This window comes from Colletotrichum higginsianum, chromosome 2 (genome assembly GCF_001672515.1).
Source record: "Colletotrichum higginsianum IMI 349063 chromosome 2, whole genome shotgun sequence".
In the NCBI taxonomy this organism is placed as follows: domain Eukaryota; kingdom Fungi; phylum Ascomycota; class Sordariomycetes; order Glomerellales; family Glomerellaceae; genus Colletotrichum; species Colletotrichum higginsianum.
The window spans coordinates 2,349,578-2,372,771 of NC_030955.1; the positions used below are offsets into that span (position 1 = coordinate 2,349,578).

A 23,194-nucleotide genomic window follows, 5' to 3' on the forward strand; every position below is an offset into this window, starting at 1 on the left:
ATGTCCGGTGCGTCCGTCGCTCAAGACTCCTGTCGAGAGTTCAGGGTGGCCCAAATCTTCAAGGTACCCACCCCTACGGCCTTCTACCAGCTGCACCCAAGGTACCTCACTCACCTCGCCTATCCACCCACCTCTGCACCTCTGCACCTCTGCACCACCCCTCCGGTCCCGTCCATCCCATGCCCTGGGCAAGTGGACAAGAACCAAGACCCAAGACGAAGAAGCTCCAGGTTCAGCTCTCCCCTTCAAACCTCCCTCTCCACTCCCCCCTCATCCCTTCAGCCCCCCCTCCCCAGTCAGTCAGTAGTCGTCCCAGTGGATGCCTCCAGTCTTCAGTTCGCGTCACAAGCACCAGCACCAGCACCAGCACCCAGCACCAGTGCAACCTGTACCCTGAACCCGAACTCCAAGGGTGGTGGTGCGTCAACGTCGTCCCAGGCAAGCGCCAACCAAAACCAGGCGACAAGACTGAAAAAATCTCCTACAAAGTTATTAGCTGCCCGCTCCCGTCTGGGACCGTCGCCCCAGCTGTCAGCGGGCGCTCCATCATCAATCAACCTAATCAGCCTTACCACGGACGCTTGATCTTGGCCTGTCGGGTGTTTCCCCCCATCTCTTCCCTCTCTTCCCTTTATTTTTTATTTCTGATCTTGTCCTTTCCCCGTTCCATTGAATCGATTCCTCGTCCTGCTTCGTCATCCTTTCCCGCCCTCATTCCGCATCCCTTCCCACAATCGCCTCCCACATACTCATCTCTCTCTCTCATTCCCATTCAATATCTCTCCCTCTCTCTGTCTCTCTCACATTCAAACTCACACTCACACACACATACACACACACACACACACACACACTCTCTCTCTCTCTCTTTCGCGCAGGGCCCGCTTACTTTTTATTGTTTCGTGCTACATAATCCTCCTCCCCCCCCAAAAAAAAAACCTCCCCATCCGCACACTACAAAGACTCATCCCTCACTCTATTGCTCCTTCTCGTCTCCTCCCTCACTCCCTCACGACGCAAAGCGCCCCCAACAATCCACCCTGCTTCGCGCTAGATTTTCCGCCCCCAGTCTGCCTGGTTTTGCTGACGCCCGCCGGTTGTCTCCCTTCCATTTTAGCCCGCGCAATAGAGGATTCCTGGAGAAAGCTCCTGCCGCTTGAGACAATCAACTTTACACCTACTTCGTATATAATTCACGAACGGGAAGCCGAAACAAAACCCAGCAATCCACCACAACAGCCAACCACTCACTCGTGGCCGACACTCGACCTTTACCTGTGTGCGTCGCGCTACCGGCCAGCCACCGCACACTCAACCTCTGTGTGTAATAGACGACGGTCGACAGACGACAGGCGCCCCGACTCGTGCCGCCATCGCAATCGCCCATCTCGAAACTCTCGATCCCCCGCTCCCGCTTCACCCCCGGCCCTCAACCCTCGACCGCACTCGTGCGACTGTCTCTGCTGCAAAACAGAGACCGCCCGCGAACATGACGACCACCGTAAGTTTGCGCTCCCGTTTACTCCACGTGAGGTCCGATGGGGGGGGACCAGATGCAAGCCCCCTCCCTCCGGGTCGCCGACATGCGAGCGCGCGGCCGTGTGTGTCAAGGACTGCATCCTGCTAGCCCCGTCATGGCCCTTGGCTCGAGTCGCTCACTCGGCGCTCGGAACTTCGCCTAGACCTGGCAAACCGCTCTAAAAAGCTTGCCTCGCGCCTCGTTACCTCCCACCTTCCTCCAATCCCTTCCCTCTTCTCACACATGGCTGCCACTTTGCTAACCTGCCACGTCCTTCAGGCCCGGCCAACAGGTCGCTACGGAAGCTTCCCAATGGCAAACGGCCAGAACGAAAAGCAGGCCCCGGCCGTCCCTCCCACCTTCGCCGCCTCAAACCTCTATTCACAAAATATCTGGACCTCCACCTATGGCGGCGCCAAGAGAGACACTAGAGGTAACGAATGCCCTGCGACGACCCAAAAAACCCCAGACATAGCCTCTGAGGCTCTACATGATGACCGAGGCTGACCTATTCCATCACCACCAGGCCCCGAAGACTCCTTCCCCGGACAGCCCTCCGGCTCCAGCGCCCTCAGAGAGAACTCGGAGGCCGAGACCTGGGGCCAGAGACCCTGGAACCAGGACAGCCAGACTCGGACCGCCTCCGGCAGCGCCTCTCCCAACCGCACCCGCGACAGCCTGCACAGCACCACTTCCTTCTTCGACAACAACGCCGTCGGCCAGGGACGTTCCCTCATCAACGGCCGCCCCAAGTCATACCTCGAGGATGACAAGGAGAACACGGCCTTCGCGCCCAGCTATAACAGCCCCTTTGACGCCACCTACGCGAGGCAGGAGAAGCGTGGCTCGAAAGACAATGCCTACCTGAGCCTTGGCGTCGTTGGCGCTCCCTCGAGAGACAGCAGTATCCCTCCCTCGCGTCAGTCGGACGATTCCCAGCACCACTCGCCCCCGGCCTTCCGAGACACCTTTGGCTACGGCCACACGCCGAGCAACTCGATTACCTCGTCCCGCCCGGTCATCCCCGGCCACTCTTCCTCCTTCCCTACCCAGACCACCAACAACCGCGCCTTCATGGCGAACGGCAGGCAGATGGATGACGCCGACTTGGCCTCGCAGTTCAAGAAGTCCCTCACCCTCGACGAAGCCCAGAGCCTTGCCGCCAGCGCCCAGAACTTCCAGTTCAACCCCGTGTCCCAGCCCTGGAGGGGAGACGTCGCTGCTACCGGTGACGTCTACGCCGATGCCATGGCCCAATACCTCCCCCACAACAAGCGCAGCTCCGTCGTCGGTGCCTCGGGCGGCCAGTACCGCGTAGTAGCGAGCCCAAAGACATTCCCGCCCCAGTCATCCGACCCCTGGGCCCAACGGCAATCGCCCCGCGACCTGAGAATGGTCCCGGACGGTGACCGCCGGACGCCCGTCCCGGCCTTTATGCAAGCCCAGGCCCCCGCCTTCTACCCCGGCCCCTACTACAGCCCCAACTTCGCCGGCCAGTACCCTCCCCAGATGTTCGATCCCTACGGCAGGCCCTCGCTGCCTCTGCCAGGTTACGGTCTGCACATGGCGCCCTACTCCATCCCCGGCGTCATGCCTGTCCGGCCTGGCAAGGATCAGGACCCGGGCAAGGGCGTCCGGAGCCTGTTGCTGGAGGAGTTTAGGTCCAGCTCCAAGTCGAATAAACGGTATGAGCTCAAGGACATTTACGGCCACGTCGTCGAGTTCAGCGGCGACCAACATGGTTCAAGGTTCATCCAGCAGAAGCTCGAGACGGCCAATAGCGACGAGAAGGACCAGGTCTTCCGCGAGATCGAGCCCAACGCCATCCAGCTGATGAAGGACGTCTTTGGAAACTACGTCATCCAGAAATTCTTCGAGCACGGCAACCAGGTCCAGAAGAAGGTGCTGGCGTCGCAGATGAAGGGCAAGGTTGTCGATTTGTCGATGCAGATGTATGCTTGCAGGGTCGTGCAAAAGGTGTGTGGTGCCTATCCCGTCGATTCTCCTTCCTTTCCCCTCTGTGCCTCTCTCTACGTGTCCCACTCTTCTCCTTCTTGCTCCTCATTTTTCTCTTCAATTTTTTGGTTGAAACCCCGCTAACGTTGTAGGCCCTCGAACACGTCCTCGTCGAGCAGCAGGCGGAGCTGGTCAAGGAGCTGGAGCCCGAGATCCTCAAGGTCGTCAAGGACCAGAATGGCAACCACGTCGTGCAGAAGATCATCGAGCTCGTTCCCCGCCAGTACATTGACTTCGTTATGGACTCGTTCCGCGGCCAGGTCAGCCAACTGGCTGCCCACATGTACGCCTGTCGTGTCATCCAGCGCATGCTCGAGTACGGCACGGAACAGGACAAGGAGACCATCCTGGCTGAGCTCCACAGCTCCACGCAGGTCCTCATCACCGACCAGTACGGCAACTATGTCGTGCAGCACATCATCGAGCACGGCAAGTCCGAGGACCGCTCACGAATCATTCAGCTCGTCATTGCGCAGCTCGTCACCCTGTCCAAGCACAAGTTTGCGTCCAACGTCGTCGAGAAGTGCATCCAGTACGGTACCGCCGAGGAGCGCAAGGGCATCCGGGAGCAGATCATTTCTCACGCTGCCGACGGTACCAGCTCGCTCCAGCTGATGATGAAGGACCAGTACGGAAACTACGTGATCCAGAAGCTGCTGAACCAGCTCGAGGGCGCTGAACGAGAGGCCTTTGTCGAGGAAATGAGGCCCCAGTTCAACACGCTGCGCAAGACGAGCACGAGCCGCCAGCTGGCGGCCATCGACAGGCTCATCTACGCGACACAGACCCCCCCATCCAAGTCCGGAGGGTCTCAAGCCGACTCGACGGCCCCGACCCCGGTGCTGACGATGGAGCCCAACAGCCCGCAGAGCAGCAGCCCCCCCAGCACCAGCGCCAGCGCCGTCGGCGAGGTTGCGGAAGATGACAATCACAAGATCAGCGCCCGGGGCGGCGTCAGCCTCAAGGTGGAGGTAGACGAGGCCTAAACAGCATACGACACAACCAAGGGATGGGCGGCGGCGTCCGGGGTTGATTCGAGGTATCACGAACATGCATCACGACGACGCCATGTGGATTTGATGATGCCGGCCGTGGGATGTCCCCCACGTGCTGGACTTGTTTCAAAACGATGACAACTAATTCCTGTTTACATTTGACTGCTCTGAATATGCACCACCAAAAAAATCAACAACACATACATGGTGGGAAATGGCCACCACAGTAGAAAATTGTCTGGACAAAGAAAGGGCAATGGAAAACATAGCAAGGGATGGACAAAACGGACACAACGGGTGTTGTTACATGTTCTACGTTTATTTTCCCAGGTAATGATTCTCAGAGCAACTAGTGGGGACGACTACAGGGGGGGAATGGCTGAAGAAAAACTTGTAGAATGGTGAAAGGGGTGCGGAGGGGGGACATGACATTCTCACGGTTTCGCCAGGGGCATTGGGGACAGGGCGCGTCATTGGGGCAAGGTTGTTTTTTTGTCTTCTTGTACTTTATTGGGTTCTTTGTGTGTCTAGCGATACCAGTCTTGGTCTGATGGTAGAAGTCTGTCAATAGACGTCAGCGTATGAAGGTTTTTGTGCTGAATGGGTATGAGTGAGTGAGAGAGGAGGGAGCGTGATCATAGATGGTGGACAATTACACACAGAGGCTCCCTTGGACCCCTCCCTCCCTTTATCAATCAATTAGCCAGGAAGGGAGTTTGGAGTCTTGCATTCATTCCACTGAAGGACCCTCGGCATCTGGTCCGGCTCGGAAGGTCATCCGACATCGCTCTGCTCGGGATCGGGATTATGTAAGGGACATGGTCCCACTTATGACATCACTCGGTCCGACATTAAGCGGCCGGTGCCTGTGTTTTAGTCTCCGGCTCGGACCAAGGACCCTGTGCCCCACTGTGTCCAGAATCGTGGAAATTAACGGGCAATTCGCTCCTTTCTCGTCCCGTCCCTCTCTCTCTCTCCCCTACCTTCAAACGTCCCTCCCACACACCGCACAACACACACCAGCGTCCGACGTAGCGCAACCGAAAGATGCAACCCGCGCGACTGACCTTCCTCTACCCGCACTTGTTCCGGACGATACGAGTCGCCGACGGCACCGCAGCCGCAAACGCCTCCAGATCATCGTCGTCACCATGCCGTAGGCGGGCGACCGCCGAGGTGCGGCGACGGGGGTACGCCGCGTTCGCCCCGACGCCGGGGGCGCAACAGTCCGGCTTCGCGCCGCGGCACGGAAAGGGCATCGAGCCCGCGGCGACGATGACGAAGACGACGACGACGACGGTGACAAGTCCCGGGCAGGCGGCGGTGGGTGCGTCCAAGGGGGATACCGACGACGGGCTGGACCCGCAGGGCGGCCAGAGCGCGGCGACGAAGAAGACTACGGCATCTTCCCCCCCGCCGCCGCCGTCGCCATCGCCATCGCCAACGTCGTCGCAGACGGGGGAAGCGGAAGAGGCGGACGAGGCCAAGGCGGCGAAGCAGGAGGCGCGGGACCAGGCGAAGAAGAGCGGGCCGCTCGAGGCGATCCTGCACATGGGCCCGCCGGAGGAGGTGGCGAAGCAGCACCCGCCCATGTCGCCGACGCCGTACGTGCACCACTTTGACAGCTACTCGCTCGTCAAGGACCTGGAGCGCGGCGGGTACAGCAAGGAGCAGAGCATCACGCTGATGAAGGCGATCCGGGCGATCCTGGCGCAGAACCTGGACGTGGCGCAGGAGAGCCTCGTGAGCAAGAGCGACGTGGAGAACGTACGTGTACACCGATCCGGGCCCTTGGAAGATTGACTCTAGGGGGAGGGGGAGGGGAGGGAGGCGTGATGACTCCCCCGATGGAAGTGACGAACGAAATTTGGCGCTGACGACGGTGTCGATTTGGGGGGGAAACAGGAAACGTACCTCTTCCGGGCGGCGTGCTCGGAGCTGAGCACCGAGGTCAGGAACAACCAGAAGCTGGCGGACGAGGAGATGCGGCAGAAGCGGACGCTGCTGCAGCACGAGGTGGACATCCTGACGCAGAGCCTCAACCAGGAGCTGCTGACGCTCAACGACAACGTCCGCGGCATGTTCAACGACCGCAAGATGGCGGTGCGGGAGGAGCAGAAGGCGGGCGACAGCGTGGTGAGTTTTGGTTTCCCCCCGGAAGGGGGGGGGGGTGAAAGACTCCCCCTCCGAAGGGGCGATCTTGCTAACCTCCCTACGCACGACAGATCCAGCAGATCAACTACAAGATCAGCCTGCACCTCAGCAGCGACGCCAAGTCGGAGATCGAGGGCCTGCGGTGGATCCTGATCCGGCGGTCGGTGATCGGGATCCTGTTCATGGCGGTGCTGACGCTGGGGACGCTGCGGTACGGGACGTACGTGAGCCACGCGAAGCAGGCCGAGGCGGACCGGGTGCGGAAGCAGGCCGAGATGATCAAGATGGCGGACGGGAAGCGCGACCACAGCTCCGCGCCGGACGCGGCGGAGATCCTGGCGGCGAACTAGGCGCGGGGGGAGGGGGACGCTTGTCGCTGAAGTGAAGGGGGGGGGGGGGTTGGATGGAAGGTATGATGGGTTATTGGCATGATACCCTTAGGCCACGGGCATACACGGAAAAAAATTGCGTTAAGACACTGACGGACAGCAGAGGGGAGGCGGGAAAGGCAAGGAGAAATTCGCGTGTGAGTGTTCGTTGAGCACCAAGTGCTCCTCGCGAACCGACAGCGTGATACGAAGACAGCGACGACAGCCGGGAGGTGAGGAACGCCCCCCCCCCCCCGGATTGCTCTCCACCGTACTCAACAGCTGTGCGGGAGAAAAGGATACCTCCCGCAGGACTATTGTGCCGGTTCCCTCCGGCCGCGTAGCCGTTGCATGTGCGTGGATCTCCTAAGGTACGGCTACAAGCCAGCCCAGCCTCACTCCGTGGGTGGAAGCCGGACAGCTACCTTACTCAGATTACGCTCTGGAGGCGCTTCTGGAAAACGCGCTAGAAGGTCCTTGTGGCGCTGAACGGTTGGCCACGGAAGCTGGAGGAGGGACTTGGGGCGATTGGCGCAAGCCGGCGGCAAGTTCGCTGCGGTCTAAAGGGCACGAGGGGGCTGGGAAGCAGCGGAATAGGAATAGGGGCCTGACAGGCTGAAGATTATATGCAACCTTGGCCCGCAGCCCCAAGGGGAGCCTTACCACCTCCAACATCGGAGGCTCGCGGTCCTCAACTTCCAAGTTCGCAGACCCAACATAAATCCAATGAAAAGCATAAAGTGTTTTGCTTTCCCGCGGCGACAATGCACCCACCCACTGGCCCTGTTTCTATTCCTCATTTGTGCACTGTTTCTTAAAAAAAGAAAAAAAAAAGAAAAAAAAGACCTATCCGTTCGGCACCTTTGTCAGCCCATCCACGCATACGATATACCTTGACCAACAATGGCTGTGGATCATCCGTCGCCGCCCGCCACGTTCAAATGCCACGAGCCCGGCTGTGAGTCGAAGCCCTTCGCCAGCCCGTCCAACCTCAAGAGACACGCCAAGGCGAAACACGGGCCCAAGGTCACGATGCCCTGCGGCAAGAAGCGGAGCGACCACTCCTCCAACAACAAGCGCCACGAGAAATCTTGCAGGCCATGTCAACAAGCTCGGGGAGACGCCGTCTCCGCCGTCAAGCAAGAAGAGCAAACGTCGCCTGCGCATGGCGGTACTGGGTACCCCTCCGACGCCACCGAGGAAGTCGGAGTGCCTTTCGACTTTGACCCATGTTCTCCCTACGACCCCTTCTGGGACCTCCAACACGACGAAAGCTCGTTTTGATTATTCATTCGTGATCGCGAGCCTCTCGCGAGTAGATGTCGCTGGTATTGGGGATGGATGGTGTGTGCAAATGAATGATGAGAAGGACTGCGATTATGACAGGCATGTGTATTCCTAGGTTAGAGCATGAACGCTTCCATTATGGGCCGGCTTTAAACCCACGTGGTTCGGGACGTGATTCATCTCCGTGACCCCCGTGCCCCCCGTGCCTCGCAGAGAAGACAGGTGAGACCGTCGAAAGGAAAGTTGCCAGCCTATCGTAGTAGTCTAGCGATGGTTACACGAAACTCTCAGGTAAGCCTGGAGTCAATAACAGCCAGGCGTTCGAAAGCTTTTACTTTCTAAATGCGGGTGTTGTCTTCCATGCTGGTTGGGGCGTGGGCAGAGGCGCCTGACCCCGACCACAAACGTGTAAGTGAGACTCGATGAAGTAGCACTCACTCGCTGTATGAGACTGGAATTTTAAAGGCAACATGTTGTCATAGCGTAGCGAAGGGGGACGGCGTGGGGAGTGGGCGGGTGTGGCTGAACGGGCTCAGGGTGTAGAAGAGCCAGATGAACGGGGGATTGCTGGGCTGGAAACGTGGTGTGCGCCCCCCCCCCCCCATCCACCCCTCCCCACTCTGGCTTTAAACTGCTGTCATTTCTGTTGTGATGAACGACGTTCGTCCTAGAATGGAACCTTACGAGAACACAGACCGGCGCCAAGCTCGTGGGCGTCCGTGCATCCGGCACGTCTAACTAGACTCACAAAAGGCTGACTGGCAGCGAGATGATACGATAAATTGTTGATTCACGAACGGAGGAGTGTGGTTTCCTGTTGCTCGAGACGAAGCGAGGGGAGGGGCATGTGACGGGTAGACAGATAGAGACACAGCCGGCGGAGAGAAAAACAACATGGAGCTGCAGAGGAAGCGAGCGGCATTAAGGCATGGAAATGGAGGTGCTGCAGCAGCAATACATGGATGAGCTCCAGGTTTCCCCCAAAAGCATGAGCAGCCGTAGTGAAGATGCCCTGGTCGGTACCCTAGGCAGTTGGACCTCGGTGTTGGCAAGACCCGGTACGGTACGTACCGGGTAGGGAAAGTACACTTCCAGTATCCATAAAGGTGGGCGGCAATGTCAGGAACAATTCAGTGCACTAGCCAATTTAAGCTCAGACCCTGCCAGCCTCAACACCCCTGGACCATTCGGGCTAATTCACGGGTTCGGCATGATAGCTGACCGAGGTGCGTGGCCAAGGCGCTCTCTCTTGATAAAACACAGGCAAGCCATGTGTGTGGAGAGAGAGAGAAGCAGATAAGAAAACACAGTAACGAGAGCGGCTCTAGACAGACCGCGCCAGGTGTCTGAAGCTCAAGTTTTCACCCTTGTACGTCAGAGAGCAGAGCGGCGTGGTAAAGGAGGAGGAAGAGGAGTAAGAGGAGGATGAGACAACACAACCGTTAAACATCTTCGTTTGACCGAGCGCCCAGCGGGGAAGCCAATCGTGGTTCCGCCCAGTGCCGCCCGCGCCCACCATCTCTCTGGGACCCTGCTTGAGTGGCGTCTTGAGACGTTGAAGAACGCAGCGCACAGTGAGTTTATTGGGGTTGGCCATCAGAATGCACTTTAGCAGGATTTTCCGTTTCTGGTGAACCTGCGTCAAATGAAAGAATTGCAAGGTGTGGGGGGGGGGGGGGGCGGTGTGCTGAGCAGTCGGGCCATGGAGTGACCTTCCCTGGCTCAACACCTGGCATATCTGAGTTCGGCATCGTGAGAGGGCCGCAACTGTCCCTGTGACACTAAAAGAGGAGGGCGGATGGTCGGATTCCAGATCTACTTCGTTTTCTTTGCTAGCTGTTGTTGCGGTTGTTGCCGCTTGTCGCATACCCCCTGCTTGCCGATTGATTATTATCAGACGGCACTGGGCTGACAGGGTATTCCAGGTACGTGATTTCTACCAAGTATCTAGGTAGGTCGTTGTGGGCAGTCCAGCCAAGGTACATATCAATTCAGGCGTCTAGTTCATTACGGGCAATCCGGCCAAGGTACCTTACAGGTACATGCAATTTCAGGCATCTAGTTCGCCATGTGTTGTCATGAGCTGAGGCAACTGCAAGTGGTTCGTGTAAAGGGTGGCCAATGAGGACCAGGATTTAAGCAAGCCTTGTCCTATGCGTCTGGCAGGCGTCTGGTGGAGTTCCATGCATTCTCAAAAGCCAACCACATATAACTGGCTAGAGGGTGGTCGTTCATGCTTCTGGATCGGTCGTTTCTATATAATCAACGAGGAGTCCCTCGACTAGACAACGTAGCTTGTCCTCACAACAATTGCCGCGCCGTCTTGTCGAATTCTCCTCTGTCAGGTATCTCTCTTATATTGGACCGATGTATCCCCCGTCACTTTCTCTTCGTCTTCCAATCCACTTGGTTCTTATCCTTCTTTCTTAGCAACCCTCTCACTGCTTGCCCCATCATTCAGCGTCAAGCAAGCCCAACCCAAACAAGCCTTGCTCCAACCTACTCACAATATTCTGGCCGACTTGAACGATGAACCGAAGGTCTCCTAACCTACCGAGAGGCTCGTTCCGATGCATAATGACCGACTGCAGGTCCCGGCCGTTCACAACAAAGGCCAACCTCAATCGGCACGTTAAATCCAAGCACGGCCGACGAGCGATGATGCCGTGTGGCAAGTTTCTTGGGAACTGCTCATGCAACCTGCAACGCCACAAAGCATCATGCCTCATGTGCTGCGTACTCATTGCAGGCGGAGAGGCTCACTTTACCCTTCCCCCGGTGCCACCAGGCACCGGTCCTGTGCCAGTCCCGCCCGGCGATCCGCGTTTCATCGACCCTCACGATCTTTCTGATGGTATAACTGTGGGCATGCCGTTGGGGCGCCAGTTTCAAGTGGATGAAAGGCTGCTTGACGGCATCTCAACTGTGCCCCAAGAGCCATGGGCTAGCCCAGGAGAGGGAACTTCAGACTCATCTGACAGTTCCAGATCCGGTTCCTGAACTCAATGGCCGGTACCCGGCAGCCAAGTAAGATCCATTTGTACCCGCTACGCACCAGCCAGTGTATTGCTTGTCATCTAACGCGTGTTGCGGTTCCCGTAGGGCTGTCCCAGCGCTGAAGGCTCACCTTTCGCTTACCTAAGTCCTCTCGAATCGCCAACCAATCAGATTAATCATGCTTGCCCGAGTACCTAGGTACTTTCGAAAGGGAAATGGCTAGGCCGGGCATTGTGCCGGGGTCAAGGGTCAAAGGTCAAGGGTCAAGGGACGCCGTCGGAAATCTGCGGAGAAGTATTGTAGCTGAGGAAGCTCGACCATGTACGTCAGAGAGCCAAGCAATACAGAGCATATGGGACAGAGAGCGAAACGACGGGGTGGAGGAGGTGACGGAGGAGGAAGAGGAGGAGGCAGAGGAGGAGGAGATAACACAACCATCAGCTTCCCCATAGGGGCCTCTTCCGTTCCAAGCCCCCGGTCCTCTTCCTCGCTCCCTCTTTTTCCCAGTGCCATGACCCGACTGGTACTTTTTGCACCAGATTCTCAATGTGAACCGTGCATGACTCGTTCTCGAAGCCGGCCGCCCAACACTGCGGTTACGGGCGGCGACAGGGACTATTTGAACACGGGTTTCCGACAGAAACTACCGGTATTGATTCCATCAGTGGAGGAGACCTGCGGCTCCGCTAGTTGGGATCGCTTGAATTTGTATTATATGGAGGCATACCGGGTGACGGGTGACATCGGCCGGGAGCGAGTCCAATGGAGCTTCCGGCGAGCAGGATCGGTCGGTGCGACGCCTAGGGCAGAAAGACCGAAAGCCTAGCGCTAACACTGAAGGGCGGGCGCTGGGGGGCCGTTTAGGGGCGTTTGGGGCCCTCTTCGCTCCCCACCGGCGCTCGCCATCCCCCCCGACCTGTCATCGCTTCGGCGAAAAATCCGCTCAGTATAATAGGGCAGCGTTTTTGGGTTGGCCATGGGGCTGCACTCTCGTTGGTTTTGAGTTTCGGGCGAATTGTTGTACATTTAAAAAAAACTTGTCCATACTAATTAAAGTGGCCGATGGGTTGGCCTGGTCAACAATTAAAGGTGAGCGCCATTCTATGCAATCCGATTTCAGTGTCATGTAGTCGCACAGATAGGTACTGCGTGAGAAGGGTGGTCGATGGAAGCAAGAGGCGCGGCGTGCTGTGTCGTGGCAGACGGCACTTTGGGTAGGTACCTAGAGAACGTGAGCTACTACCGGGCAGTCGGACCACAGAATGACGTTTCCCGCCCCTCTCACATCATGTAACTCGCTGGCGGCGGCGTCACTGCCAACGATTGGACCGTACGACTACCAAGTGGTTAGTCAGTCTAGGCACAAGAATGCCACTTCATTGCTGATTGCTATTAGTGGGGAAGGGGAAGGAGAAGTATTTATACTGGACTCTGTAAGGCAACTGTTTGCGGTGGTCCGCGCACAGCAGAGCCGCATTGCACTAGTTCGGAATTTTAGTACCTGGGTACCTAGGCACATGATTAAAGAGACCCGGGCTCGACCCCGGACTCAACTTAGCATCTAAATAGATAAAGAGTCCCGCACTCGACTTGCGGCCAGGTAAGGTCTCGCAACAATAGTGATGATCAACACGCCATCTTGTCGCATCAAACTCTTACAAGCATCTCTTATATATTTAACGGGCTGATTGTCAGTCAATCTTTCTTGCCTTTTAGTTTACTTTAACGGCATCCCCCTCTTGCAGTAAATCTTTTACTACGTGCCCTACCTTCTGGTTTCAAGCAAGCCCAACGGATACAAGGCTTTTCCGAACCTATTCGAACCATCCTTACCGCTTTAAACGATGCATCAGTAGCATCTCGATCCACCAAGATGTTCCCGTGCGAAGTGCCTGCCTGCAGGTCCAACCCATTTTCAACAAAGGCCAATCTCAAGCGACATACCAAATCCAAGCATGGCGCGCCAGTTTTGATGGCGTGTGGCAAGGTCTTTAAGAACCACTCTTGCAATCTGAAGCGGCATCGCATATCATGCCATACATGCCGAAAGACCCTTCCAGACGGAGAACCCCGAGACAACAATCCCAAGAACATCATTTCATTGGGGCCACCCGCCGCCATTGATTATCTCATCCCGTACAGGGACCTGCGTGACGATGATGTCAGCTCTTGCGTTCCACATACACCAGAAGGCATATCGTTATGGGGACAACGTCAACCCAATGATAATGAATCGTTTGGAAACTTATTGTTTCTGTCACAAGAGCCTTGGGACCCCCTAAGAGATGGGAACAGCACTCCAAGTCCAGGTACTATGTCATAGTGCTGGGCCCGGCCCCTCGACCAACGGATCGGGCCCAGTCGCAAGGTGAGGCCCATCTTTACCCGCCCCAGATCCATCGCCTGACGCATATTGATGGGTACCCCAAGACCGACCGACCTTGTCGTGCTTAGTCATCACGACTGCCAGCCAATCACAATGTCGAAACCAGCTCGGTCAGGCGGTTGAAAGCCATTCACAACTAAAGAAGTACCGAGATACTTAGGTACATGAGTGGGCACAGGGCACATGCGCAAGGCAACCGGCAGCGCCGCGGAACACACATCTGCAGCTTCTTCACTAAGGTACGTCGCCAAAGCGGTCCCTTGAGGTCGCTCAGGTACCTGCTCCTGAATCACGAGCTGACACAAGGCCAGTACAGTATATTTCTAAGTTTCTGGTATCGACGGTAATCACAGACGGTGTATTATGCCATGTAACGAGTTCAGTAATCTCGTGTAGAGTTGGAAGGCCTTACGGATCAATGAAGAAAAGTTCGTTTCTTACAGCTAGAGATTGACCAGCTCACCCCATCTTCTATGAGCCCATAGCATCAATCCCTGTCTTGTGTTGAGTACTGCACTTTTGTTGCATGTAGTGCCTCCACGATTCTCTGTCAAGCTTTTGACTGCCTTGTCTCTGTGCATCCTTGCTGATGATCGCTGAGTCTCTAATTAAATAGATACACCGGCCAGTCGGGTATACCATCCATCACCCTTCCAAACTCTGAACGATGTCAGATTCCCGGCCTCAAACCCGAAAGCTACCGCTTTTGCATTGGGCCGGGATGACAGAAGATTGGATAAGGAGGCAACCAAGCTAAAGCCAAGCGCTGCGCTGCTCCGCTCTTCGAGCTCCAGGCACTGGAGGGTCGCATCGCGTCATCCACCCCAGCGATCTTTCGACAGACGTTGAATCTAACTCAAGACCACGCCGAGCCCCCTGCTTTCTGTGCACCACACCTCGCAGGCTTGGTTTCACATGTGAGACGATGCCAGCCGCTCGTCTCATGGTCTCACCAACGGTGGTAGAACCTGGATTCGGACGAACCCGTCGATATGGTTTGACGTGCATCGTCTCCAGAGGTTACATGGTGCACTTCGAGGCCGAGTATCCGAAAGCGGCGCTTCCTATTGAGTCCTCGCTGTTGGACTCGGAGGCAGTGGGCCTTGTCCGATGCAGCGGGGAACAAGTGGTGGGGGCATCTCGGCAGATCCGGGGAAATGATCGGCTCCGCACCCAAACCAAAAATCGTGTGCCGTCTTCCGAAAGTTACGCTCTTTGGCTCTCCAAAAGTATATGTACTCAGTTTAACATATTACAAGTAAGCCCACCCCCCCTTCCAGAAGTTCCACTGCTGACGGAAGGGCAACAGTCTCCCTTGTGTGTATCTGGCTTGTCCTCTACGGACACGCGAGAGGGAGTGTGGAATGAAACCCCGATTTACGCATAACGGGTGACCTCAAAAGCCGACGCAACTCATAGGGCGAAACAAGACGGGATAAGCAAAACCTGTGATCTGAGACTGGTCCTGGCATCGACGAGGAACCATACGACTACCCGCCCTGGCGTTACGCCAAGGCCGCTCTTACCGGCCTCCTTCTTGAGACAAAAAGGATGGCGCGGAGCGTGGAAACGTTTCCCGACCCAATGACTAGCTCCGATATCAACGCCATTGACAAACCCCATTCTATTCCTTGCGTCCGGTTTCCTAAACTGCAACTTATGTCACGTCGGCCGTACCCGCACGGCCCAGTCTACAGAGGTAGATGTCTCGTTTACCGGATCGCCCCCTGGGATGGCGAGCCTCGTCAGAGACCACTGTGGATTCAGGACTCCCTGGCGGACCCTTGGCTTGACTCAGCTCCGTAGAAGGAGGACAGGAATGCGGAGACAATGAGACATGGCCTGTGGGAGCTAGCAGCGGGGTCGTCGTTTTGGTCGCGAGCCAATTCGCCTGGTGACTTCGCCAGCTTGAGGTTGAATTCCGTCTGTAAACACGTGTGGTGTCACATGCTGCTTCGACGAAAATGTAGAGGTTTACAGGGAGAGAAGGGCCCGGCGAGCTCAATAACCGAAAGTGCATGTATTCAGTGTGCCCACTTTCCTTTAGTACAAGGTCGATGCTGCTCGCTAGCTGGTCAGGTCTATCGGCTGCGAGAAGTGGGGTTGAGAGAATGGAAAACATTCCAGATGAACGCCAGCCAGGAGGCCCAATATGATGTCGGTGTTCCCCCGCTACGACCAGTACTTTCTCCGGCAACACATCATAACCTCTGACGACAAACGTAGGCCTAGAAGAACGACCCCCTTCTATGTTGCATATCCTAAACTGTGAGCTAGTCTGTCGCCGTCGTGTTGGGCTTCCTCTCGCCGGAATTTTACACTGAGGACGTCTACACCGAGACAGTGATGATTCGACTGTTGGCCACACTGAGACAGGGAGATTCGAGTGTCGTCTAAAAGTCGGGTCCGAGTCAGCTCGCCCAAGACACGGGGTGAGGGTAAGGTAGGTAGGTGTGGGAAGCGGAAGACGAGGTGTGGGAAGCGGAAGACGAGGTGTGGGAAGCGGAAGGCGAGGTGCGGGAGGAGAAAAGAGAGGGGGCGTGTGTTTCTGTATACATGTCTGGATCATGAGTTTAGATAGAAACTGTTATTGCAAGGAAGTTTTCCATCTTATCTTCATCCTACTCATCATAATCGACATCCTCAATGTCCTCATCGTCCTCATCTTCCTCATCATCCTCAATATCCTCATGATCCTCAGCTGCCCCCTCTTCCTCCTCTTTGCTAGCGGCACGATGCATTTGCCAGTATTCTTGATCCGATGCTCGTCATCAGAGGCATCGCAGGCCTTCTCGTCGTCGTCGGCGTCCTCCTGATCCTCTTCCTCGTCATCTTCATCGTCCTCCTTGTTTTCCTCGCCCTCCTCCTCGTTGCCCTCCTCCTCCTCCTCATCCTCCTCGTCGCCCTCATGCACACATCAATGGTGTGAGGGTGGGGATTATAAACAGTCGCACCGGCACCAGCACCAGCACCCTCACCAAGTTTAATGAACCTCCTTTGTGTATCGACCATCTCGAAAACTCGCCATTGTTTAATCTCCTCTTGTGTCTCAACAAGAATGTCTTCCAACAACTCGTCGGGCGCCGGGTTTCGCTGCATGGTCCCGGGCTGCACAGCAAACCCAATTTCAACAAAAAGCAACCTGGATCGGCACATCGAGAACACACACGGTCCCTTTGCCCTCTGGGTCAAGATGCCTTGCGAAAAACTGTTGAAGTTCAACCCGCACAACAATCGTCGCCACTCCATGGGGTGCAGCAACGCTCTCTGCAGGAGCTACGAAGGACTCGGCGAAACCTTCTTCGTCCCCGAAGGCTACGAAAGGGAGCTAGTTCAGGCCATCGTCGATACCAAAGGCTCCATGAGCCCCCAGGATGCGATTTGGAATTGGGTCTTTGTCAACCTCGACATACAATTTCTCGACAACTAGTTCTGCTTCCAAGTCCATTCGATGTAAGTTAAGACGCCTCAGACACTGCAAACACAGCTTTCTAACCAAAGTGTAACACAGATATGATAAACATGATCGGAGACGCACACACGTGCTTATTTTCATCCTCTGAGTTTCCTTCTACCTGGCGAGGAAGGCGAAGCAAAACAACGGCCAAAAACGGAACGAACAAAAAACATACAACACCAGGTATTCGCTGGTCGTCACCGACCCAACTACTAATCCGGCCCTCATTGGCTTATCTTTGGGAGAGCGGACGGGATCCCGAGTTTTCCAATGGGTATGGTCGTATGTGGTTGTTAAGGGGGGGGAGTATTGCCTATGTAGGCCTGCAGAGAGATCGTGACAGGTGTGTTCTAAGTCGCAACAGTCAGAGGTCTGGATACAGTTTGCGGCTCACTTGTCGCCGAGAGGGTGGGCCGTACATAGTTCAGCTCATCGTCAATGCGAGAGGCTTCATGAACCCCCAGGATGCAGTGCTGAGTTGCCTTTTCGCCGACTCTTATGCTCGGTTTCTTCACCATGAGCTTGCAATCCCCGGCAACAACAATTCGGCTACTTTCACTCACGTTCCCCTCCAGCTCGCCACAGAGAATCCTCACCATGATCTCTCTATTTTCTTACGATGACCCCAAACCCGACATATTACTTTTGTCTTTTGATGTCATTGTCTCTTGTGCCAGTCTTTGAGCAATCCTTCTTTCAGATCTGGCAGCCCGCTTGGCCTTCCTTCTCATTTTCGATTCCGTTTTTGCTTCCCGGTTAGCTTGATCTATTGGTTCCTGCTTCTCCCCTGCTGTAAGCGGACGATCTTCTCGCGCAACCTGTTGGAAGAGCTGTACTAATGGCTGAGAACCCAACGATTGCTGTTCTGCATCCCTTACAGCAATCATGAGCAGCGCTTGTAAGCAGAAGCGGGCATCATTGCCAGCAGCGTGCAAAGCTGCAAAAGGGATCTCAAGAACCCCAAGTAGCTTCTCTAAGCTGTATCGATAATGCAGTTGGAGAGGGAATTGTGCCGCTTTGGTTGTGTCGATGACGTAAAGTGCTTGAGTTGGCAGGCCGATGTTGAGTTGTTGAAGAAGCTTAAGATCTGAGTTGACGCCATGTAAAATGAGAACGATATCCCTTTTAGACGGGATCAGCGACTCAATTTTCAATTGCAATTGCGCGATTTCAATTGGTTCCGATATTCCAAAAAGAAACCTCTTTGACGCTCGTCGGCAGTATTCTGATTCTCCGACGGTAAACTGGTACGAGCTGATAGCCTTTTCCAAAGATGACGCATTTGAGTATATGCCCTCGAGAATCCGGGTGTCTAGTATTGATATCCCAACATGAAGCTGTTGATCTGGGATAAGGTGGTCATATCCTTGAAATGTGTCTATGTCGAGACCAACCAAAAGCACATCTCTCATCGGAGAATTTTGCAATAAGTCGCTGGGTTTTTTGGAAACCGTTCGGCAAGTCTTCTGAATGGTTGCAGTATCCCAAAAGATGCCAAAGTATGTGCCTGCAGGGGTAGTGCTTACATCGCTACCCTGGCTGGCGCGGGGACTATCATCATCATTAAAGGCTGCAGGAAGCTGCTCGGGGCGCGGCGTGCCGGCGAGGGGCAGATCTCGGGAGTAGTCCCATTAGCGAAACTGGGATGTCTGAGGTGCAACTCCAATGGCTGTCCAATATTTTTTATCCCTTTTTATTTTTTAGATTGGCTGGTTGATTGTGGTGAATGGTTATGGACTGACTGCACTTGCTTGCTGACTGGTTGGGGGCGGAGGAGAGAGCTCTGCAAATCTGTGCACATGCGCTAGAGCGGTTCCCTCGCGTGAGGTACCTTTGAGGTACTTCTACACACTTCCCATTTGGTTGAACGGGTGCTGCTGTCACACACACAGCACACAGAATGGGTGCAGAGGCTTCGGCGCCAGGCTCGAGCTCGGGGTCTTAGCCGGGGTGGATGCCGCTTGTGGAGCCGTGTTCCGGGGCGATGCCTTTCCCCACCTCGCCGGCCGACTTCTCCACAGCGCTTAGCCGGAGAGTGCCAACAGCGGTCGCGTTGATCAAGCTCTTACACACAATGGGGACGGGGAAAGGACTGAAAGGACGATCAATCAGGAAAAGAGGATCGTCCGCAGCATCGTATGATGCATCTGGGCGGCCGTACATGCCCACGAGTCATTGTGCTCCAAGCACGGGACACTGGCCGTTCTGCTCGGCTTCTACCGGACGCTGTACATAGTAGGCGAGGTTTCTGCTGCTAGGATATTCCCAGGTGCTCCCTTCTGTTTCTGCGGAGTTGAACGTAAGCTGATCGACGGTTTTACATTTCTCTCTCTTTACAGTACATTTGCGGGAGGCAGCAGGGGCTGGTAACGGTCTAGATCTTCCATGCACTGAGAAGCAACTCCCGAACACCGGCGGAATCAACGAAAGAGCTGTTCAAAACTCGCCTGATTCAGTGTAATAGCTGATAATCTGTTGAGAAATAGAGTGTTTTGAAGCCGTTAAAACACACAGGCAAGGACTGAGACGTCAGTCAACCACCCGGAGTGCTTCTTCAGCTTGGTTCTATTCTAGGCTCCCGTCAGCTGAAGATTGGCTTCCAAACCCTATTTCTTAATTGCGGATCCTAACATGATTACCCCCACACTGAATTCTAGTGCAGTACCGATTGCTAATGCTGACCAAGGTCCGCGTAGACGTGGTCCTGCACTGCAATTCGGGCTCCCCGGTGCCAAGGCCCGATGGGTTTCACAGCCCTCTTCCCGTTGTGCCGATGGCTCTACAGATCTGGCCAAGGCACTCGTAATCTTACACCAAATATAGGGTGGACCAAAGCCTTACGGAGGGTCTCCTTCTGAAGCAGGGCTTTACAAGGTCGGCAACAACTAGAAGTATGGCCGACTCCTTAGTTGCTTGTGGCCTGGGCGAAGTATAGTCGTCGTTTTCTCTGAAACCCTTGGCGGGTGAAATCGGCTGACTTGGATATAGGCCGAGATTGGCATGGTCTACTATTTCGCCAGCGAAGCTCTCAAGACCAATCACCTCCTGGACATCCATTGGTTGATGTGGGTCTCGAACTGTGTTTATTCTGGTCATGTTAGGGGACTAGACATGCTGGACTGCCGGGCAGAACTACTGGTCATAATTCTTGGCTTTCTGGTAGTCTGGTTAGTAGTACACGATTTCGTTACGAGTCGGCTGTTCATGTGCCCTTGTACAACAACTATCTTTAGACATTGGTTAAGTGTTTGTGCCCTTACAAGTCGTTTACCGAGGGGTATCGATGGTGGTTCCAGGGCGCAGCGTCAACTCAGAGGAACATGGGTGGGGGGCTGGCTCGAGAATCGAGGCCTCGAATCCCCTCGCGGGAACGGCCTTTGTGTAGACGGTCTCGAGGCAGCATTACAAAAAGCGGCCGATTCCACATCTCCTCATGGGCTTTTCTTCACCCTCATCACCCTCGTTAAAGCAGTCATTCCGAGAAACTTGCTCGCCTCATTCGTTACGATCAAACTCTTACAGGAACACTCATTAACTTTCTTTCCGTTCCATAACAAGATGCACTTCTCCATCGCCATCAGCACCATCCTTTCGGCCATGGCCGTCCAAACAGCCCTCGCCGCTAGCGTAGGTGTTACGACCCATGTCTATGCCATACTGCAGTGACTGACGTCCAATAGTGCCACGTCGATAGGGAACAGCAGAACTGCTGCTGGGGCAAGGGCAACGATTCCTGCCAGGCTCAGAACCCCAACAACGAAATCTGGTGCCTCCGAGACAAGAAGAACTACTGTAGCAATGTCATGAAGCAAGGAACTGACACTCCGGTCTCCGCAAGCTGCGTAAGCGCATCCTCGTCGACCTGGTGCGGTGGTCCGGTTTACTGACCTCATCTTCCAGGATGCCGATTGCTGTGACACCGTCACCGGATGGGGGATCGCCTGTCCCAAGTAAGCATGCATGAATGGGTATGATCGTGGCTTCTATGGTGTCCAGCTGGGAAGAGGACTGGTAGTGTCGTTCACTGTAGTTCAATATTGGCCGTTGCCTCGTTTGGCCAAGATAGCGGTGATGTCGTCTATGTCGAATAAATAACGAAAAAATATTGGCCTCCAACTCCCCCCGACATATTTTAGACACTGGCGCGTTCGAAAGCTGCAACTCGATGACAGCCGTTGCCTCTCATTGAGAACGACTCACGCAATTTCCCAGGTTCATCAACATCAACAACTCAAGTAGCAGGTAGATCCTCACATACAGACAAGAAACGGTTCAATTGGAATACTCCGTGGTCATTCATTGTAAAAGTTTGAGCTGATCAATGCCGACCATTCAACGTGAGCTCGGCGCCCTCCCTCGCCACGAATCCTTCAGGCTCGACAGAAGCATCCTCCACCCGTTTGCCCTTCTTCTTCTTCTTCTTGTCCTTCTTAGAAGCTGGCCCCATGCTGTTGCCCAGGGTCGACTCCAACGCAAGCTCGCCGGTCAGGTCCAGCTCATGCTCGGCAGCCTCCGACCAGGGGGCCGCGGCGGGCTTCGACGTGACCGACGGCCCGATGCGAGGCGAGGGCTGGGACTCGCTCGGGTTGACGGAGACCGAGTAGTCGCAGCAGATGTCGATCATGCTCTTGACGAGCAGCTTCGAGTACGTCGTCGCGTTGTCGAAACACCCCAGCAGGCCCGACTTGTTCAGGGAAGCCGGGTCCTCGAACAACTGCTGGACGCGACGCTTGACAAAGGCCGAAAACCACGGGTCGTCCTCCCCGAGGGCGGCGCAGGCGTCCGAGGCCAGCAGCAGAACGTCGAGCGGGGGCGACGACTCTGCGTAGAGCGAAACCTTCTCCCTGGCGAGCTCTGCCAACTGGGGCAGCTTGTAGGCCTGCGCAGCCGCGTAGACGTGCAAGCTGATGCCGAGGTGAGACGTGTACTTGGCCGTGTCCGGCGACTCTCTGACCCTGAGCGTCTGCCACGAGTTGGTGTGAAGGTAGTGGACGAGCACGTGGCCGGCCTCGTCGGGTATGTGCTTCAGTCGGATCTCGCCCAGGCCGCGGTGGCGGATGTTCTCAAGCTCTCCGCAGAGGAGGTTGCGAGGAACCCTGAACGGCTGTCCGCTCTGGAAGTAGACGTTGCACGCCGGGCTCGCGTACGGCCTTTTCGAGTGGTCAGTAGTAGTAGGGACGGTGTAAGACACCAAAGCGCCCACCAAAAGGGATCAAACTTACGACACCTCGGGTCCAACATCCTGTAGGTTGTCGACGGAGGCTTCGAGTCCCTGACTCCCAGCGGTCTCCTGGGGCGATGCCGGCGTCCAACCGTTGGTTTCCATGTTTGGAAAAGGCCTTGTTGGTCGAGAGAATCCCAATGTCAACAGCAGGTCCCAGCGCGGGCTTATAAGCATTTGGTCCGTCTGCCATGCCCATCCACGACTCGCCTCATATTTCCATGCAGCGCGCCGCCAACCGTGGCAATTGTCCTCCTCAATGGACTTCGGCCTGCTTCATGCGAGGACAGAAGGAGAGCAACCACCACCACTCTATGCATTGCGGGTGCCACGTCGAAGCGCAGCAGGCTGCCCGAGTGTCTGCTCACCGAACTCGATCGCCATTGGCCGCCTTGGGGAAACCATTCGCCCGCTGGCTCCATTGGGCCTCGCCCATCTTACGTGAACCTGCATGCGGTGGACTCGGTGCTGGTGGCCCATTCTTGAGGCTCGACAACGAAAGCACGTTAGTGGGAATGTACCCCGCGCTGTCGTTGCGGCACACGCGCGTCCCGCTGGATCGAGAGGTGCGCTCTACACCCTCTTGACGACTGCACGCGCCTATGGGAGGGCATCTCACCCCGGCAGCCTTCTCCGTTAATAAGTACCTATCATACCATTCATATGCTGTAACACACGAGACTCTTCGGGTGGCCCGTCTCCTTTGTTTGCTAAACAAAAGCTACCCACAGTTGGGCGTTTGCTAATTACCGCCCTTCAGTGTGTACTCGTCTGCTCGCTCGTCTTTTACTTGG

At 55.7% G+C, this 23,194-nt stretch overlaps 5 protein-coding genes across 5 annotated transcripts; 3 read left to right on the forward strand and 2 right to left on the reverse strand.

The window, feature by feature from the left end:
* CH63R_02463 (mRNA binding protein pumilio) lies at positions 1–7,034 on the forward strand (the record flags this gene model as incomplete). The annotated part of the gene is made up of 9 exons (XM_018297438.1): positions 1–418; positions 1,332–1,501; positions 1,628–1,952; positions 2,046–3,496; positions 3,628–4,506; positions 5,691–6,134; positions 6,172–6,297; positions 6,436–6,666; positions 6,756–7,034. The coding sequence occupies 9 exons, from the start codon at positions 1–3 to the stop codon at positions 7,032–7,034; spliced, it is 4,323 nt and encodes a 1,440-aa protein (XP_018162254.1).
* Positions 7,035–16,483: 9,449 nt separating this feature from the next.
* CH63R_02464 (uncharacterized protein) lies at positions 16,484–17,152 on the forward strand (the record flags this gene model as incomplete). The annotated part of the gene is made up of 2 exons (XM_018297439.1): positions 16,484–16,647; positions 16,780–17,152. 2 exons carry the CDS (start codon positions 16,484–16,486, stop codon positions 17,150–17,152), a joined length of 537 nt encoding a protein of 178 aa, XP_018162255.1.
* Positions 17,153–19,120: 1,968 nt separating this feature from the next.
* CH63R_02465 (uncharacterized protein) lies at positions 19,121–19,342 on the reverse strand (the record flags this gene model as incomplete). Its single annotated transcript, XM_018297440.1, has 1 exon — positions 19,121–19,342. The coding sequence occupies one exon, from the start codon at positions 19,340–19,342 to the stop codon at positions 19,121–19,123; it is 222 nt and encodes a 73-aa protein (XP_018162256.1).
* An 837-nt stretch (positions 19,343–20,179) lies between these two features.
* CH63R_02466 (uncharacterized protein) lies at positions 20,180–21,133 on the forward strand (the record flags this gene model as incomplete). Its single annotated transcript, XM_018297441.1, has 3 exons — positions 20,180–20,806; positions 20,860–21,021; positions 21,080–21,133. The coding sequence occupies 3 exons, from the start codon at positions 20,180–20,182 to the stop codon at positions 21,131–21,133; spliced, it is 843 nt and encodes a 280-aa protein (XP_018162257.1).
* Positions 21,134–21,497: 364 nt separating this feature from the next.
* Positions 21,498–22,505, reverse strand: CH63R_02467 (uncharacterized protein; the record flags this gene model as incomplete). The annotated part of the gene is made up of 2 exons (XM_018297442.1): positions 21,498–22,329; positions 22,402–22,505. The coding sequence occupies 2 exons, from the start codon at positions 22,503–22,505 to the stop codon at positions 21,498–21,500; spliced, it is 936 nt and encodes a 311-aa protein (XP_018162258.1).
* Between the last annotated feature and the right edge of the window lie 689 nt (positions 22,506–23,194).